Source organism: Salmo salar, chromosome ssa24, assembly GCF_905237065.1.
Source record: "Salmo salar chromosome ssa24, Ssal_v3.1, whole genome shotgun sequence".
In the NCBI taxonomy this organism is placed as follows: Eukaryota; Metazoa; Chordata; class Actinopteri; order Salmoniformes; family Salmonidae; genus Salmo; species Salmo salar.
In genome coordinates, this window is record NC_059465.1 from 30358022 (window position 1) to 30376836 (window position 18815).

At 42.9% G+C, this 18815-nt stretch overlaps 1 protein-coding gene and 1 long non-coding RNA gene across 6 annotated transcripts; one reads left to right on the forward strand and one right to left on the reverse strand.

Moving 5' to 3' along the window:
* The first annotated feature begins 23 nt into the window (after window positions 1-23).
* LOC106585665 (uncharacterized) lies at window positions 24-8803 on the forward strand. Of its 2 annotated transcripts, XR_001324001.2 has the most exons (5): window positions 29-340; window positions 423-516; window positions 712-780; window positions 886-983; window positions 8432-8803. It is a non-coding gene; the product is annotated as an uncharacterized lncRNA (long non-coding RNA). The 2 variants fall into 2 exon arrangements; XR_001324000.2 differs by having other exon boundaries at window positions 24-340; window positions 712-983.
* Window positions 8545-18687, reverse strand: aldh3b4 (aldehyde dehydrogenase 3 family, member B4). Of its 4 annotated transcripts, none has more exons than XM_014172114.2 (10): window positions 18381-18687; window positions 14422-14617; window positions 12030-12140; window positions 11438-11558; window positions 11221-11306; window positions 11041-11122; window positions 10530-10922; window positions 10113-10279; window positions 9927-10026; window positions 8545-9439 (listed from the first exon to the last, which is right to left on the reverse strand). In XM_014172114.2, exons 1-10 carry the CDS (start codon window positions 18419-18421, stop codon window positions 9240-9242), a joined length of 1497 nt encoding a protein of 498 aa, XP_014027589.1. In that variant the 5' UTR covers window positions 18422-18687; the 3' UTR covers window positions 8545-9239. The 4 variants fall into 4 exon arrangements, with proteins under 4 accessions (XP_014027589.1, XP_014027588.1, XP_045562714.1 ...); XM_014172113.2 differs by lacking the exon at window positions 18381-18687 and adding an exon at window positions 17043-17420; XM_045706758.1 differs by lacking the exon at window positions 12030-12140.
* Between the last annotated feature and the right edge of the window lie 128 nt (window positions 18688-18815).

Sequence of the window (18815 nt, forward strand, 5' to 3'; positions counted from 1 at the left end):
GTGTGATCAGATTGGTTCAACCCACTAACATACGGATGCCACCGATAAACAAGAGGCACAAGGAGCGTTTTTATATTATTTAAACATGATTACGATTACAAAGACATCTCAGCTACGGTGTATCCTAACAACAGTAACATGTTTAACTGTGAATTGGATAAAGACATCGTTTGGATCAAAAATAAGGTAGCTAGCTGTATAGTATAACTCGCTTTTAATGCTACAATATTGTATCTTGTTTGGTAACAAGTTAGCTAGATTTGACACATATTTGACACCACTGTCAGCACAAAGCTAGACAGCAGCATACCCAAAATCTGCACAAAAACGGGCGATAAAGGTGAATATTCAAGCAAGTCATTGCACATCATATGGTCATTTCATCAAAGAAAGCTTTGCTCATCATCTTGTCATTGCCAAAGGTTTCTCTAGCACTTACACTGGAGAGAGAAGACCCAAGGAAGATCATGTGTTTGAAGCTTTGGGAACAACAGATGAGCTGTCATTAGCAATAGGGTAATGTGATGTCCTTTCCTTCTATTGGGTATTATGCTTTATGACTTATTCACGGTCTTGTGTTTTGCATCGACAAAGGTCATACTTCACAGATCAGCTGGACGTTCTGAGTTTGAACTTATTCAGTTAATTTTTGGAGAGTAATGATGAACATATGTTATATTTTACTCAGTGCTTACCTGCCTAACCCTACAGATTCAGTGTGTCTTACAAGATGTGGGATCCAACATTGCCACACCATGGTCATCTGCAAGAGAAAGATAAGTAAATATATTTCTGCAAATCCTTTTGTAGAATCATTACACACAGCTCACCCCAGCCGGTGGCCTTCTCATTCTATTCATACTCTTATCTCACTCTATCCAACAGAGAAAAGCAAGTTCAGTTCCCAGCCAGTGGCAGACCTGGAAAGCTGTCTCGACGCATTCACAGAGGAGCTGCCACCACTGACAAACTTTATATTACCTGTAAGCACCCACTCTGGATGAAACTTTTCTCTTTCTCAGAACCTTCATTTATTTAAATGTTTTATTTCACCTTTATTTTACCAGGTAGGTCAGTTGAGATCAAGTTCTCATTTACAACTGCGACCTGGCCAAGATAAAGCAAAGCAGTGCGACAAAAACAACACAGAGTTACACAAACAAACGTACAGTCAATAACAAAAAATAAAAGAAATAGAAAAATCTATGTACAGTGTGTGCAAATGTAGGGAGGTAGGCAATAAATAAGCCATAGAGGTGAAAATAATTACAATTTAGCATTAATATTGGAGTGATAGATGTGCAGATGATGATGTGCAAGTAGAGATACTGGTGTGCAAAAGAGCAAGAGGGTAATAATAATATGGGAATGAGGTAGTCGAGTGTGCTATTTACAGATTGGCTGTGTACAGGTACAGTGATCGGTAAGCTGGTAAACTGACAGCTGATGCTTAAAGTTAGAGGGCGATATAAGACTCCAGTTTCAGAGATTTTTGCAATTCGTTCCAGTCATTGGCAGCAGAACTGGAAGGAAAGGCGGCCAAAGGACGTGTTGGCTTTGGGGATGACCAGTGCAATATACCTGCTGGAGCGCGTGCTACGGGTAGGTGTTGTTATGGTGACCAGTGAGCTGAGATAAGGCGGTGCTTTACCTAGCGAAGACTTATAGATGACCTGGAGCCAGTGGGTTTGGCGACGGATATGTAGTGAGGGCCAGCCAACGAGAGCATACAGGTCGCAGTGGTGGGTAGTATATGGGGCTTTGGTGCTAAAACGGATGGCACTGTGATAGACTACATCCAGTTTGCTGAGTAGAGTGTTGGGGGCTATTTTGTAATGACATCACCGAAGTCAAGGATCGGTAGGAAAGTCAGTTTTACGAGGGTATGTTTGGCGGCATGAGTGAAGGATGCTTTGTTGCGAAATAGGAAACTGATTCTAGATTACATTTTGGATTGGAGATGCTAGTTGCGAGTCTGGAAAGAGAGTTTACAGTCTAACCAGACACCTACAGTGAGGGAAAAAAGTATTTGATCCCCTGCTGATTTTGTATGTTTGCCCACTGACAAAGAAATGATCAGTCTATCATTTTAATGGTAGGTTTATTTGAACAGTGAGAGACAGAATAACAACAAAAAAATCCAGAAAAACGCATGTCAAAAATGTTATAAATTGATTTGCATTTTAGTGAGGGAAATAAGTATTGAGAATGTTGTGGAGTCTGTCCAGAAATGTGAGAATATGGGCTGTGTTGTATGGTCCAAGGTTGGCATGACGGTGGAGGACACCATGCATATTGGAGATGGCAGCGCACATTGTGATGTTCCCACCACGTTGGCCAGGAACATCTATAATGGCTCTGTGGCCAATGACGTTTCTCCCCCTTCTTCTGGTCTTTGCTAGGTTTAACCCGGCTTCATCTATAAAGATGAACTCATGTGGGATTGCATGAGCATCCATTTCCAGTACTCCCTGAAAACAAAGAACAAAAGCAGTCAATATGGTGTTATCCAGTACACTGGGAAACAATGTTGCGTGTAGTGTACTGCAGTCAATATTGTACTTACATCCACATATGCTCGTCTGACCTCTTTGTTTCTTTGAGAGATTCTCTCAAACGGCACCTTATAAAGATGTTTCATTTCGATTTGGTTTCGCTTGAGAATGCGAGCCAATGTGGACAGACTGACTCGTTGAATGTTGTTGAATATGGTGTTGTCTTGGATGATGTGGCTTTGAATTTCTCGTAATCTGATTTCATTATTTTCCAAAACCAAGTTTACAATGGCAGCTTCCTATACCCTGGTGAACATTTGGCCCCTTCCTCCACCATGGTTGCGTCTCTCAGTCCTTTAGAAAAACAAAAATATAGGGCTTGGACAATGCAGCCTAAAGATATTTCCCCTACAGTAGAGTAAATTCTACAGGAAACTTGTGCAGTTAGTGTATGACATCAGCCATTCATGAAGTAAACAGGTGTCACCCAACTGATACACTATGACATGGGGTGTACTACATAGTGTGAAAGAAATGTTGGTTACATACCTGTACTCCAGTCTAAATGTCCGGATACAGGCAACAGTAAAACGGCTCAAGTTGGGCTGCACTCTCTGTCCAGCCTCTCGCATTGTCAGCCCATGGTTGATGACATGATCAACTAAGGTTGCTCTGATTTCATTTGAAAGTTGTCTTCTTTGGCTATGATCTCCTCTACCAGCTTTACCCCTACCTCTCACTCTTCCTCCCCCTCTCATTCTCACCCTACCTCTTCCTCACTCTGCAACGGCTTCCATTGTGGTTGTAAAACAAAAGGTGCTCACCTGTGGTCTTTTCATAGTGCTTACTTCCTGATTGAAGTGGTAACAATTAACCATTGAGGTGTTTGGCCAGGTGGCACATGTATTGGCCAATTAGCTCATGTAGTGTCATTTTGAATGGCAGTGTTTTGAAATGGCAAACATGTGACTTTATGTCAGATTGTTGTGTCTTATGCAGAGAACCGTGTGCAGTGCATTTAAAAAGTGCCATTTTGAATTGCAAAATGTGTTTAAAGCAGAAAATATGTTTAGACTTTTGGAGACTTGAGAAGAGGTTTTGCTCTCTGTGTGTCAGTTTAAATAATTGTGCTGTGCATGTCATTTTAGTGTGTTAGCAATTGGAAAAAACTGTAACATGCAAAACCTCATCTGATGTGTTACCTGGAAGTACGCTAAGACTATTTGGAATTTGAACCTGTAAACCGATCATCAATACTTCCACATCACCTTATAAATATTCAATTCTCGGGCCGACTCTTTTCTCTATATATATCAATAATGTCGCTCTTGCTGCTGGTGGTTCTCTGATCCACCTCTACGCAGACGACACCATTCTGTATACATCTGGCCCATCTTTGAACACTGTGCTAACAGACCTCCAAACGAGCTTCAACGCCATACAACACTCCTTCGTGGCCTCCAACAGATTTTAAATGCTAGTAAAACTAAGTGCATGCTCTTCAACCGATTGCTGCCCGCACCCTCCCGCCCGACTAGCATCACTACTCTGGACGGTTCTGACCTAGAATATGTGGACAACTACAAATACCTACAGTGAGGGGAAAAAGTATTTGATCCCCTGCTGACAAAGAAATGATCAGTCTATAATTTTAATGGTAGGTTTATTTGAACAGTGAGAGACAGAAAAAAAAAAATCCTCAAAAACGCATGCCAAAAATATTATAAATTGATTTGCATTTTAATGAGGGAAATAAGTATTTGCCCCCCTCTCAATCAGAAAGATTTCTGGCTCCCAGGTGTCTTTTATACAGGTAACGAGCTGAGATTAGGAGCACACTCTTAAAGGGAGTGCTCCTAATCTCAGTTTGTTACCTGTATAAAAGACACCTGTCCACAGAAGCACTCAATCAATCAGATTCCAAACTCTCCACCATGGCCAAGACCAAAGAGCTCTCCAAGGATGTCAGGGACAAGATTGTAGACCTACACAAGGCTGGAATGGGCTACAAGACCATCGCCAAGCAGCTTGGTGAGAAGGTGACAACATTTGGTGCGATTATTCGCAAATGGAAGAAACACAAAAGAACTGTCACTATCTCTCGGCCTCGGGCTCCATGCAAGATCTCACCTCGTGGAGTTGCAATGATCATGAGAACGTTGAGGAATCAGCCAAGAACTACACGGGAGGATCTTGTCAATGATCTCAAGGCAGCTGGGACCATAGTCACCAAGAAAACAATTGGTAACACACTACGCAGTGAAGGACTGAAATCCTGCAGCGCCCGCAAGGTCCCCCTGCTCAAGAATACATATACATGCCCGTCTGAAGTTTACCAATGAACATCCAACTCAGAGGACAACTGGTGAAAGTGTTGTGGTCAGATGAGACCAAAATGGAGCTCTTTGGCATCAACTCAACTCACCGTGTTTGGAGGAGGAGGAATGCTGCCTATGACCCCAAGAACACCATCTCCACCATCAAACATGGAGGTGGAAACATTATGCTTTGGGGGTGTTTTTCTGCTAAGGGGACAGGACAACTTCACCGCATCAAAGGGACGATGGACGGGGCCATGTTCTGTCAAATCTTGGGTGAGAACCTCCTTCCCTCAGCCAGGGCATTGAAAATGGGTCGTGGATGGGTATTCCAGCATGACAATGACCCAAAACACACGGCCAAGGCAACAAAGGAGTGGCTCAAGAAGAAGCACATTAAGGTACTGGAGTGGCCTAGCCATTCTCTAGACCTTAATCCCATAGAAAATCTGTGGAGGGAGCTGAAGGTTCGAGTTGCCAAACCTTAATGACTTGGAGAAGATCTGCAAAGAGGAGTGGGACAAAATCCCTCCTGAGATGTGTGCAAACCTGATGGCCAACTACAAGAAACGTCTGACCTCTGTGATTGCCAACAAGGGTTTTGCCACCAAGTACTAAGTCATGTTTTGCAGAGGGGTCAAATACTTATTTCCCTCATTAAAATGCAAATCAATTTATAACATTTTTGACATGTGTTTTTCTGCATTTTTTTGTTATTCTGTCTCTCACTGTTCAAATAAACCTATATTAAAATTATAGACTGATCATTTCTTGTAAGTGGGCAAACGTACAAAATCAGCAGGGGATCAAATACTTCTTTCCTCCACTGTACACACACATATATACACACACACAGTTGAAGTTGGATGTTTACATACACCTTAGCCAAATACATTTAAACTCAGTTTTTCACAATTCCTGACATTTAATCCAAGTAAAAAATCCCTGTTTTAGGATCACCACTTCATTTTAAGAACGTGAAATGTCAGAATAATAGTAGCGAGAATGATTTGTTTCAGCTTTTATTTCTTTCATCACATTCCCACTGGGTCAGACGTTTACGTACACTCAATTAGTATTTGGTAGCATTGCCTTTAAATTGTTTAACTTGGGTCAAATGTTTCGGGCATCCTTCCACAAGCTTCCCACAATAAGTTGGGTGAATTTTGGCCCATTCCTCCTGACAGAGCTGGTGTAACTGAGTCAGGTTTGCAGGCCTCCTTTCTCGCACATGCTTTTTCAGTTCTGCCCACAACTTTTCTGTAGGATTGAGGTCAGGGCTTTGTGATGGCCACTCCAATACATTGACTTTGTTGTCCTGAAGCCATTTTGCCACAACTTTGGAAGTATGCTTGGGGTCATGGTCAATTTGAAAGACCAATTTGCGACCAAGCTTTAACTACCTGACGGATATCTTGATGTTGCCTCAATATATCCACATAATTTTCCTGCCTCATGATGCCATCCATCTATTTTGTGAAGTGCACCAGACCCTCCTGCAGCAAAGCACCCCCACGGGTGCTGCCACCCCCGTGCTTCACGGTTGGGATGGTGTTCTTCGGCTTGCAAGCCTCCCCCTTTTTCCTCCAAACATAGCGATGGCCATTATGGCCAAACCGTTCTATTTTTGTTTCATCAGACCAGAGGACATTTCTCCAAAAAGTACGATCTTTGTCCCCATGTGCAGTTGCAAACCGTAGTCTGGCTTTTTTATGGCGGTTTTGGAGTAGTGGCTTCTTCCTTGCTGAGCGGCCTTTCAGGTTATGTCGATATAGGACTCGTTTTACTGTGGATATAGATACTTTTGTACCTGTTTCCTCCAGCATCTTCACAAGGTCCTTTGCTATCGTTCTGGGATAGATTTGTACTTTTTGCACCAAAGTACGTTCAACTCTAGGAGACAGAACACCACTCCTTCCTGAGCGGTATGCCGGCTGCGTGGTCCCATGGTGTTTATACTTGCGTACTATTGTTTGTACAGATGAGCGTGGTACCTTCAGGCGTTTGGAAATTGCTCCCAATGATGAACCAGACTTCTGGAGGTCTACCATTTTGTTTTTCTGAGGTCTTGGCTGATGTCTTTTGATTTTCCCCGGATGTCATGCAAAGAGGCACTGAGTTTGAAGGTAGGCCTTGAAATACATCCACAGGTACACCTCCAATTGACCCAAATGATGTCAATTAGCCTATCAGGAGCTTCTAAAACCATGACATAATTTTCTGGAATTTTACAGGCTGTTTAAAGGCACAGTCAACTTAGCGTATGTAAACTTCTGACCCACTGGAATTGTGATACAGTGAAATAATCTCTCTGTAAACAATTGTTGAAAACAATTGTGGAAAACATTACTTGTGTCATGCACAAAGTAGATGTCCCAACCGACTTGCCAAAACTATAGTTGGTTAACAAGAAATTTGTGGAGTGGTTGAAACACTTGGAGTCATTAAAACTAGTTTATGTAAACTTCCGACTTCAACTGTACCTGTTCTGAAAGGTCCCAGAGTCTGCAACACCACTAAGCAAGGGGCACCATGAAGACCAAGGAGCTTTCCAAACAGGTCAGGGACAAAGTTGTGGAGAAGTACAGATCAGGGCTGGGTTATAAAAAAATATCGAAAACTTAACATCCCACCGAGCACCGTTAAATCCATTATTAAAAAATGGAAAGAATATGGCACCACAACAAACCTGCCAAAAGAGGGCCACACACAAACTCACAGACCAGGCAAGGAGGGCATTAATCAGAGCGGCAACAGAGATCAAAGATGAGCTGCAAAGCTGCAAATGTCTTGGAATTGGAGTATCTGTCCGTAGGGCCACTTTAAGCTGTACACGCCACAGAGCTGGGCTTTACGGAAGAGTGGCCAGAAAAAAGCAGCATCATGCTGTGGGGATGTTTTTCCATCAGCAGGGACTGGAAAACTGGTCAGAGTTGAAGGAATGATGGATGGTGCTAAATACAGGGAAATTCTTGAGGTAAACCTGTTTCAGTCTTCGAGATTTGAGACTGAGACGGAGGTTCACCTTCCAGCAGGACAATGACCTTAAGCATACTGCTAAAGCAACACTCGAGTGGTTTAAGGGGAAACATTTAAATGTCTTGGAATGGCCTAGTCAAAGCCCAGACCTCAATCCAATTGAGATTCTGTGGTATGACTTAAAGATTGCTGTACACCAGCAGAACCCATCCAACTTGAAGGAGCTGGAGCAGTGTTGCCTTGAAGAATGGGTACAAATCCCAGTGGCTAGATGTGCCAAGCTTATAGAAACCTACCCCAAGAGACTTGCAGCTGTGATTGCTGCAAAAGGTGGCTCTACAAAGTATTGACTTTGGGGCAGTGAATAGTTATGCACGCTCAAGTTTAATTTGTCTTATTTCTTGTTTGTTTCACAATAAAACATATTTTGCATCTTCAAAGTGGAAGGCATGTTGTGTAAATCAAATGATAAACACCCCCCAAAAAATGCATTTAATTCCAGGTTGTAAGGCAACAAAATAGGAAAAATGCCAAGGGGGGTGAATACTTTCACAAGCCACTATGTTCCTGGTGTAAATGGAACATTTTAGAATGTGGTGTGCTCTAGCTGATTAACTTTCACCTCACGTCTTCCCACAGATTGAGCGACTACCTGTTTACAGTGGCCAGGTACACAGCCATGAAAGAAGGTAATGAGGAGAAAATCTACAAAAGACCTGAGTGACATCCACACATGAATGAACAGACTGGAGAACTTTGAAACAACATTTATTCTGTTTAAGGCTTGAATTCATCATTGGCATATGTGAAAGACAGATTGATGGTCTAAGCTTGAATATCTCGTAATGGAATTGCCCCTAAATTTCAAATAAAGACTAGAATCCAAGTTCGACTTTGCCAGAGGCTAAACCTTACTACACGTTGCTTTTAATGAAATGTGGAAAAACTGCTACAACAATAACCTGTGACACTAGGATAATACCGAATAAAGAATTAGAATTTTGTAATGAAGTGAGCAAGTTATAATCCTGTGTTGGAAGCACACAATGTACATTGTTGTATTTAAATGTCACAGGTTGGATCACAAGAAGCTTTTTTATAAAGTATTTCAGAGAGCACTGGATGAATAGCTTAAAATATCCCATAGATACAATATTTATACTGATGGGCTATCATGCCATGCTGCGGTAAATAAACTTGCTGATCATAGTCACTGCATTAGCATCATGTTCTACACCATAAATGTAAAGTGCTGAATATATTGTCATATTGGAGAACTATCACAACTGGTCCTCAGAATGTACTGTAGGTTCAGATATCCTCTTTTCACACTGGGCTTTACGGCACGATTTCAACAACTATGGTGGATGTGTAATCAAGCCAATACAGTAGAGCTCAGCCCGGCTCAGTGTTGTAAAAAGGTCTCCGTCTTCCAAATCGCACACGGTCACAGTATCTGGCACCAGCCCTGGCTCTTCTGGGAAAGGCTACTTGCCCAGGTCATAAGTGACAGATTGTGTTCCTCATATGGTGGGTAGCGCAGGTAGGTGACACACTCGATGCAAGTGTTTCTGAGCAGGCATGATTTCCGGTGCGAGAAGGTGTCAAAGCTGTAGTGCCCATGGTAGGAACCCATCCCACTGGCACCTGTCAAGTAAAGTTAAACAAAATATGGGAGGGTTAATATAATATATTTATTCATTCACTATGTCAGACCTTATTATGGAAGAGTACTTTTTTTTTTTTAAAGGGAGATGCAGTTTGACACAAACCGATGCGCCTGACACGTACTGTACTACCATACCCTGTTACATTTTTTGTCTTGCCCCCTTCACCCTCTGAATTGCACACAATTCTATTACCAAGGCTTAAAAACCCTTCTTTAACCTGTCTCCTTCATCCACACTGATTTAAGTGAATTTAACAAGTGACATTAATAACAGATCTTAGACTGATCAGGTGAAAGCTGTCAATAGCATGTTTGTTTTTAATACTTTGTTCAACAAGAACAGATTTCTGCTGCAAAACATTTTATTACAGTATGCCCTACTGAACATGACCTAGGTCTCTGTACTGAGAAGGGTTGAAGATCTGAGGCAGTAATCTGACCCAGGCAGACCGTTCTCGAACCTACCTACTCCCCCAAAAGGCAGGACCACCATCAGGCTCTGCAGGACACTGTCATTGGAGCAGAAGCTCCCACTTGAGGTCTCACTCATTAGCCTTGAGATTACCTGCACGGGAAGCAGAAAGAGGCATGACAGCCAGCATATATTGTATGTGTATACATGAATTGTGTGTGTAAGCTTGTGCCAGTCACCTTGTTGTTGCTAGAGTAAGCGTACACACAGAGAGGCTTCTCTCGACGACTGATGAAGGAGATTGCCTCGTCTATGCTGTTGACGGTCAGAATGGGCAGAACGGGGCCGAAAACCTCCTGCTGCATGATAGGGTCCGAGTCTATCACATCTGACAGAATGGTTGGTGCTTCACACAAACAAATATATAAACAAAAGTCAATATGTACAAACACTGTGGTGTAGTACAGACTGTAAATCCGGTGCATATACATGAAGGAATAGTTTCCTGGACACCAATTAAGCCTAATCCCAGACTGAAAAGCACTTTCAATGGAGATTCTCTGTTGAGCATGCTATTTGCGCAGGACTAGGCTTAATCTTCATCAAGGAAACCAGGCCTTAGAATCTCTTCAAAACTTCCTTCCTCATTCATTTACCAATGTATTTATCTGCTTCATTCACTTGGCCTCCTACAGCCACCTTGCCAGACCTCCGCAGCAGGTCCGTGGTGCGGTGTAAATTCTCCAGGTTCACGATGCGGCCAAAGCTCCTGGACTCCTGGGGGTTTGAACCATAGAACTGCAGGAGGCAGCAGCGCAAGGCCTGGAGCAGCTGTGCTTTGGCCTCGGCATGGCACAGGACGTAGTCAGGTGCTACCATACTCTGCCCAGCATTATGGAAGCGTGCCCAGGTGATGCGTCGTGCCGTGGTGGTGATGTCACACTGCTGGTCCACGTAGCAGGGGTTCTTACCACCGCCCAAGACCAGGGTGACGGGTGTAAGGGTGTGGGCTGCTGCCTGTGCCACTCTGCCCCCGTCCTCACGGTTTCCTAGGGGAACCATTAGTACCTCACACAGAGCACACATTGCTTCTGATACAACAAAGATTAGGGAGCAAAATTCAGATAAGGCAATGGTGACATTTTAAATCTGAACCTTTTTTTTTACCTGTGAAGAAGACATGATCAAATTTGAGGTCCACTATTTCAGTCAGGTCATTCACCCCTGCAAGGGTCACATGGTAACACTCCTTTGAAAAGAGCAGGAATGTTTGTAGGTTAAAAGGTATACTCACTTATATGACAAGTCACCAAAACAGCCACCTGTGTACCATTGAAATCAACTCACATTGTCCAGGTATGACGGTATGAGGTGGTGTAGCAGCTCCGATGTGTGAGAACTACATTCTGAGGGGTTGAGGATCACACAGTTCCCTAAAGAACAAACGGATACAACAGTACAACGATTGGCAAGCAACTTTCAGTATTGAATGCAAATGGATGAGCATTGTGTTTGAGTGTGTGACACTTAAATGCCCTAAAGCATATAGTTAGTGTATTGTTACCTGCGGCAATGGCCCCAACCATGGGTACCAGACAGAGCTGAACAGGGCTACACCAGGCCCCCACAATCAGCACCACTCCCAGTGGCTCACACACCACCAGGCACTCATCCAACGTGGTGGTCTGCACCAATCAGAAGAAGGCAGAGGGGAGGAGCTCACATTACCCAGCCAATGGAAAAACTCATGAGTTACAAGTACTATGTGCCTGTTTGGCATGACAATTCCATAAGAAGTTAGAAATAGAGCAAAAACAGACTGGCACCCAGACTATTCTAAGCTGTTTTGACAAGTTCAGCACAATGCATTGCTTTGTAGCTTGAGACAGCCCATTCTCCCAAAGACAATTTAACTAATTGATGATCCAACAATCATATTTTAAGTGGCATTAAAACTTGTGTATTCCTACAAAGTCCAACTATCCCACCCGTATACATAGCAAAAGGTTTTGCAACAGAAACAAAAACCGGTGTTCTCACTGGACAAATTCAGGTAGTAGTACCTCCCCGTTTCACTCCATTTCAAAATGTTTCTCCCAACTGAACACGACCCAGTATTCAGAAAACACACACAGGGCACCCTGCAACAGTCTTACCAGGTTCCTCTCCACCTGTTGCGGCTCCATCCACTTCTTGAGGTTGTTGATGGCATGAAGAGCCTCGTTCTTCACCAGTATCAGTTCAGACACTACCGTCTCAAACCGCGGCTGGCAAAACACCACAAATGCTCAGGTCTCGGACAGAACATTTGAAATAAGGCCCTGATGGTAGCCGGTTTGTTTACACTACTGATTACCTTGAAGATAAACATATAAAATGCCACAGTGATTTATTGGGGAACCAATGTGTGCCTTCTTCAGGAATGTGGATTCCCTAATAAAATAACTGGGAGTAATAAAGAAGAAGGTGACACACACAAGTCAAAAGTTACGGAACACCTACTCAGTCAAGGGTTTTTATTTTTACTATTTTCTACATTGTAGAATAATAGTGAAGACATCAAAACTATGAAATAACACATGGAATCATGTAGTAACTAAAAAAGAAGAGCTCAAATAAGCAAAGAAAAATGACAGTCCATTACTTTAAGATATTACTTTAAGTCAGTAAATACGGAAAATATGAAGAATTTTCAGTCGCAAAAACCATCAAGCACTATGAAACTGGCTCTCATGAGGACTGCCGCAGGAATGGAAGACCCAGAGTTCATTAGAGTCATCAGCCTCAGAAATTTCAGCCCAAATAAATGCTTCAGAGTTCAAGTAACAGCCACATCTCAAATTCAACTGTTCAGAATCAGGCCTTCGTGGTCAAATTGCTGCAAAGAAACCACTACTAAAGGACACCAATAAGAAGAAGAGACTTGCTTGGGCCAAGAAACACGAGCAATGGATATTAGACCGGTGGAAATCGGTCCTTTGGTCTGATGAGTCCAAATTGGCGATTTTTGGTTCCACCCGCCGTGTCTTTGTGAGACACAGAGTAGGTGAACCGATGATCTCTGTATGTGTGGTTCCCACCATGAAGCATGGAGGAGGAGGTGTGATGGTGCTTTGCTGGTGAGTCAGTGATATATTTAGAATTCAAGGCACACTTAACCAGCATGGCTACCACAGCATTCTGCAGCGGTACGCCATCCCATCTGGTTTGGGCTTAGTGGGATTATTGTTGGTTTTTCAACAGGACAATAACCCAACACACACCTCCAAGCTGTGTAAGGGCTATTTTACCAAGAAGGAGAGTAATTGAGTGCTGCATCCGATGACCTGGCCTCCACACTCCCCCGACCTCAACCCAATTGATATGGTTTGGGATGAGTCGGACCGCAGAGTGAAGGAAAAGCAGCCAACAAGTGCTCAGCATATGTGGGAAGTGCATCCTATACAAGACTGTTGGAAAAGCCGAGCAGGGTTGTGACAAAAACTCACACTCATTCTTATATTTAATAAATGTATAGTATAGTGTGTGTGTGGTAGGCTTACAATGATGGCAAAAAAAAACACAATTTGACAGTGCGCTGACCCTGGTGCTAAAGGGGGTACGCAGCTGGAGGTTGAATGTTTGAAGGGGTACTGGACTATAAAAAGTGGGAACCACTGCCTTAAAAGAAATGGTCTCACAAGGGGCCTCAGGATCTAGTCACGGTATTTCTGTGCATTCAAACTGCCATCAATGAAATGCTATTGTGTCCTTTGTCTGCAGCTTATGCCTGCCCATACCATAACCCCATCACCACCATGGGGCACTACATTCACACCGTGACATCAGATAACCGCTCGCCCACATGACGCCAAACACGTGGTCTGCGGTTGGACGTACTGCCAAATTCTCTAAAACGATGTTGGAGGCGACTTATGGTAATGAAATAAACATAAAAATTATCTGGCAACAGCTCTGGTGGAAATTCCAGCAGTCAGCATGCCAATTGCACGCTCCCTCAAAACATCTGTAGCATTGTGTTGTGTGGCAAAACTGCACATTTTAGAGTGACCTTTTACTCTCCCCAGCACAAGGTGCACCTGTGTAATGATCATGCTGTCTAATCAGATCCTTGATATGCCACACCTGTCAGGTGGATGGATTGTTGTGGAAAGAATAAATGCTTACTAACAGGGATGTAAACAAATGTTTGAAAACATTTGAGAGAACGAAGCTTTTCTGGGACATTTTATTTCAGCTCATGAAACATGGGACCAACACTTTACATGTTGCGTTTATATTTTTGTTCAGTGTATATAAACCTGTTTTTGCTTTGACATTATGGGGTATTGTGTGTAGATTGATGAGGGGGGAAAACTATTTAGTCAATTTTAGAATAAGGCTGTAACATAAAATGTGGAAAAAGTGAAGGGGTATGAATACTTTCCGAATACACTGTATATTATTATTATGTACTGGTCTGCATCTTGTCAACCTCTTCAGCTCCTACTAAACAATGGAGAAATGATTAGACATTCTCCATCTGGAGTATAACCTCTGTAAACCCACCTTATGGAGGTCCCTCCCAAGTGCATCCACAAAGTCACACTCGTGTTCCACCAGCATGCGCACTAGGGCTTCCAGTTGGACCCGTCTGAAGCTCTCGTCAAATGCGCGGCCAGCTTGGAAGGCAGCTCTGGCCCTTTTCAGCAGCTCCATACACTCTAAAAGATGGGTCTTCATGCAGGGCTCCTCCAGCCTGTCCCTGAAACACATGTCAGACAAAAGCCAGTGTATTCCTATGTGTAAAGGAAACAAGTCTTGTAGTTAGTATTCTAGATCAAATCATATTCAGTACACCTTCTGCAGGTTAGGCTGCCATTCTTCTTGCATGCATAACATGCTCTTGCTTTGCCCCGCATGCTTCCTTCTAAACTGTTATTATGTTAATCTCGAACAGGCTTACAGATACACTACATGGCCAAAAGTATAGTCGAACATCTCATTCCAAAATCATTGATATGGAGTTGGTCCCCACTTTGCTGCTATAACAGCCTCCAATCTTCTGGGAAGGCTTTTCACGAGATGTTGGAACATTGCTTCCATTCAGCCACAAGACCATTAGTGAGATTGGGCACTGATGTTGGGCGATTAGGCCTGGCTTGCAGTCGCCGTTCCAATTCCTCCCAAAGGTGTTACATGGAGTTGAGGTCAGGGCTCTTTGCAGGCCAGTCAAGTTCTTCCACACAGATCTCAACAAGACTATTATTCCTCCACCAAGCTTAACAATTGGCACTCTGCATTGGGGCAGGTAATGTTGTCCTGGCATCCACTAAACACAGATTCGTCGGTCGGACTGCCAGATGGTGAAGCGTGATTCATCACTCCAGAGAAAGCGCTTCCACTGCTCTAGAGTCCAATAGCGGCAAGCATGGTGATCTTAGGCTTGAGTGCAGCTGCTTGGCCACGGAAACCCATTTCATGAAGCTCCCAATGAACAGTTCTTGTGCTGATGTTGCTTCCAGCAGCAGTTTGGAACTCGGTAGTGAGTGTTGCAACCGAGGACAGATGATTTGTATGTGCTATGCGCGTCGGCACTCGGCGGTTCCATACTTTGAACTTGTGTGGCCTACCACTTCGCGGCTGAGCCATTGTTGCTCCTAGACATTTCCACTTCACAATAACAGCCCTTACAGTTGACCAGGGCAGCTCTTGCAGGACAGAAATTTCACAAACTGACTTGTTGAAAAGGTGGCATCCGATGACAGTGCCACGTTGAAAGTCACTGAGCTCCACAGTAAGGCCATTCTACTGCCAATATTTGTCTATGGAGATTGCATGGCTTTGTGCTCGGTTTTATACGGGGCGGCAGGTAGCCTAGTGGTTAGAGCGTTAGACTAGTAACCGAAAGGTTGCAAGATCGTATCCCTGAGGTGACAAGGTAAAAATCTGTCGTTCTGCTCCTGAACAAGGCAGTTAACCCACTGTTCCTAGGCCGTCATTGAAAATAAGAATTTGTTCTTAACTGACTTTCCTAGTTAAATAAAGGTAAAAATAAAATACCTGTCAGCGACTAATTTGAAGGGGTGTCCACATACGTTTGGCCATGTAGTGTATAAGCCTGGTGAAAAGTGTGTGCCAAACAGAGGACAGCCCGTGGGCAGTATCCATACCATTAAACCCCCAGTATCAGAGGAAAATGACTCAGCCAATCATGTTTCCTGGAAACCTGTTGAATTGCATTTAACTCTACATCGGGCAGAAATTAGTGTTTGAATCAGGAAAGTTTCCTCTCATGATGGCAACAAGTCAGAATGGTGAATAAAATTATATTTTAAATGTACTTTACCGGTTGTCCTTGTAGTTGGTCCTTTGGGTGGTAGGAATGTGAGACAATACATCCACAGGAAAGTTTTCAAAGCGTTTCGATTTCTATCACCTGAAGCATGCGATACAAATACATGCTGGAGAAGGATGCATACTTGCCAAGCTGGTGCACATGTTTACATGGTTATATGCATGCTTCAGGTGATAGAAATCCAAATGCACCATCAGCATCTAATTATACTTTTCTGCCACCAAAAGGACCAACCACACAGACAATCAGTCATTAAAATATACCTTTATAACATTATGGCTTCTAGAGGTGGTGAGAGGACAATTTCCTGACTCAAACACTTATTTATGCCCACCTAGACTTCGGGGTTCCAGGCAACCAATCAGGCAACGCAAAAGAGAATCAAAGATATGAGTAATGAAGTTGTTCAAACCTGTCACATGGACTTTCTAAAAGATAAGTAATATTGATCTCAAAGACGAACAAAGTTTAACAATATACATTAAGTTTGAGCAACAAACGTAAATCAATAAAACATTATTGCGTGTTACTACCAAAGTGATTCAAGTGAATTTAGACAGCGATTTGGGATGCGTCTGACTAGTTTTAATCGGCTCCCGAGTGGCACACTGCATCTCAGTGCTAGAGGCGTCACTACAGACCCTGGTTCGATTCCAGGATGTATCACAACCGACCGTGATTGGGAATCCCATAGGGCTGCGTACAATTGTCCCCGCGTCGTCTGGATTAGGCCCGGGTAGGCCTTCATTGTAAATAAGAATGTGTTCTTAACTGGCTTGCCTAGTTAAATAAAAATACAATAAAAAGAAGAATAACAATGTAAGAAACTTACCCCCGCAATGCTTTGAACCAGCGCGTCGGAGGAGTACTCATGGTTTTTGAGATGCAATGATCGTAAAACTACTTTTTGAAGTGTATGAAGAGGACTCATTGAAATTCAGGCTCACCTGACCCAAACTTGAGTCGTCTGACATACGTCTTCGGGCGTGCGCAGTAGCCTATAAACCGCTATAGGGAGGGTTAGTGGTATCTGGAATCATTGGGATGTCCCCCACCCTAATCCATAACCATGGTTACAAAATTCCTGTAATTTCAATATATTCCCTGATTTTCCCCGAAATCCCGGTTGGAATACTCCCGGAATCAGGAGGAAATAAGCACGACATCTGGAATTCTTCAACCAGGTTAACCATTTTAAATTTCTACGGTGTAGGGACGTCCCAAGGACCATTCAGGGAGTTTGGTCCTTTGGGCGGTAGGAATGTGAGACAATATATCCACAGGAAAGTATAATTACATACTTTTTTCAATGCGCTGGTAGAGCCTTTAGATTTATATCACCTGAAGTATGCGATACAAATACATGCTGGAGAGGGTGGGTATAATTTGTGGAACGATCACAACAGGAAACTGTTCCAAAAACTTCGTAAAGTACAAGGTAACATGATCAACTCACCATGTCGTTTATTCTTAATGTTTGTCGATAGGCTACCAGTGAGTACCGACTTTTCTGAATAAACATAATTAAAAAACGTAATTAAATAGCCCACTCCCTACCCCGTTATCTTATTCTGCCGCTATACAACTTTGTATGTGTTGTTTGTTGGCAACCTTTTTATTTACGAAGTTTTTGGAACAGATTCCTATTGGAATGTTCCACAAATTATACCCACCCTGCAGGAAAGGCATGCCTACTTGCCAAACTGACGCACATAGTTATGTGCATGCTTCAGGTGATAGAAATCTGAATGCGCTACCAACATGTAATTATACTTCCCTTGGATATATTGTCTCACATACCAACCGGTGAAGTACCTTAATTAACATACTTTTATAACATTCTGGCTTGTAGAGGTGGCGAGATGAACAGTTTCTGATTCAAACACTCATTTCTGACCACCTAGACGTCGGGTTTCCAGGCAACCAATCAGGCAACGCAAAGGAGAATCAAAGATAAGTGATGAAGAAATTAAGTTGTTCAAACCTGTCACATGAACTTTCTGAAAGATAAGTAATATTGATCGCAAAGATGAACAAAGTTTAACAATATACATTGAGTTTGAGCAACAAAAGTAAATCAATAAAACAATGTGTTACTACCAAAGTGATTCAAGTGAATTCAGACAGCGATTTGGGATGCGACTAACTAGTTTTAATGTAGCCAACTTACCTCCGTAATGCTTTGAACCAGCGCCTTGGAGGAGTACTCATGGTTTTAGAGATACAATGATCGTTAAACTACTTTTTGAAGTGTATGAAGAGGACTCATTGAAATTCAGGCTCACCTGACCCAAACTTGAGTCGACTGACATACATCGCTATAGCCTGGTAAGGGAGGGTTAGTGCTATCTGGAATCATTGGGATGTCCCCCGCCCTAAACCATAACCAGGGTTACAAAATTCCGCTAATTTCAATATATTGCCAGGAGGATTCCCGGAATAAGGAGGAAATAAACAGGAAATCTGGAATCATCCAACCAGGTGAACCATTTTACATTTCAACATGGTAGGGACGTCCCAAGGATCCCAGATAGCAAGGAAACGATCTGAACTTTGCTGATAGAAATGTAATAAATAGAGAACTGACAGACTGACACACGAATCC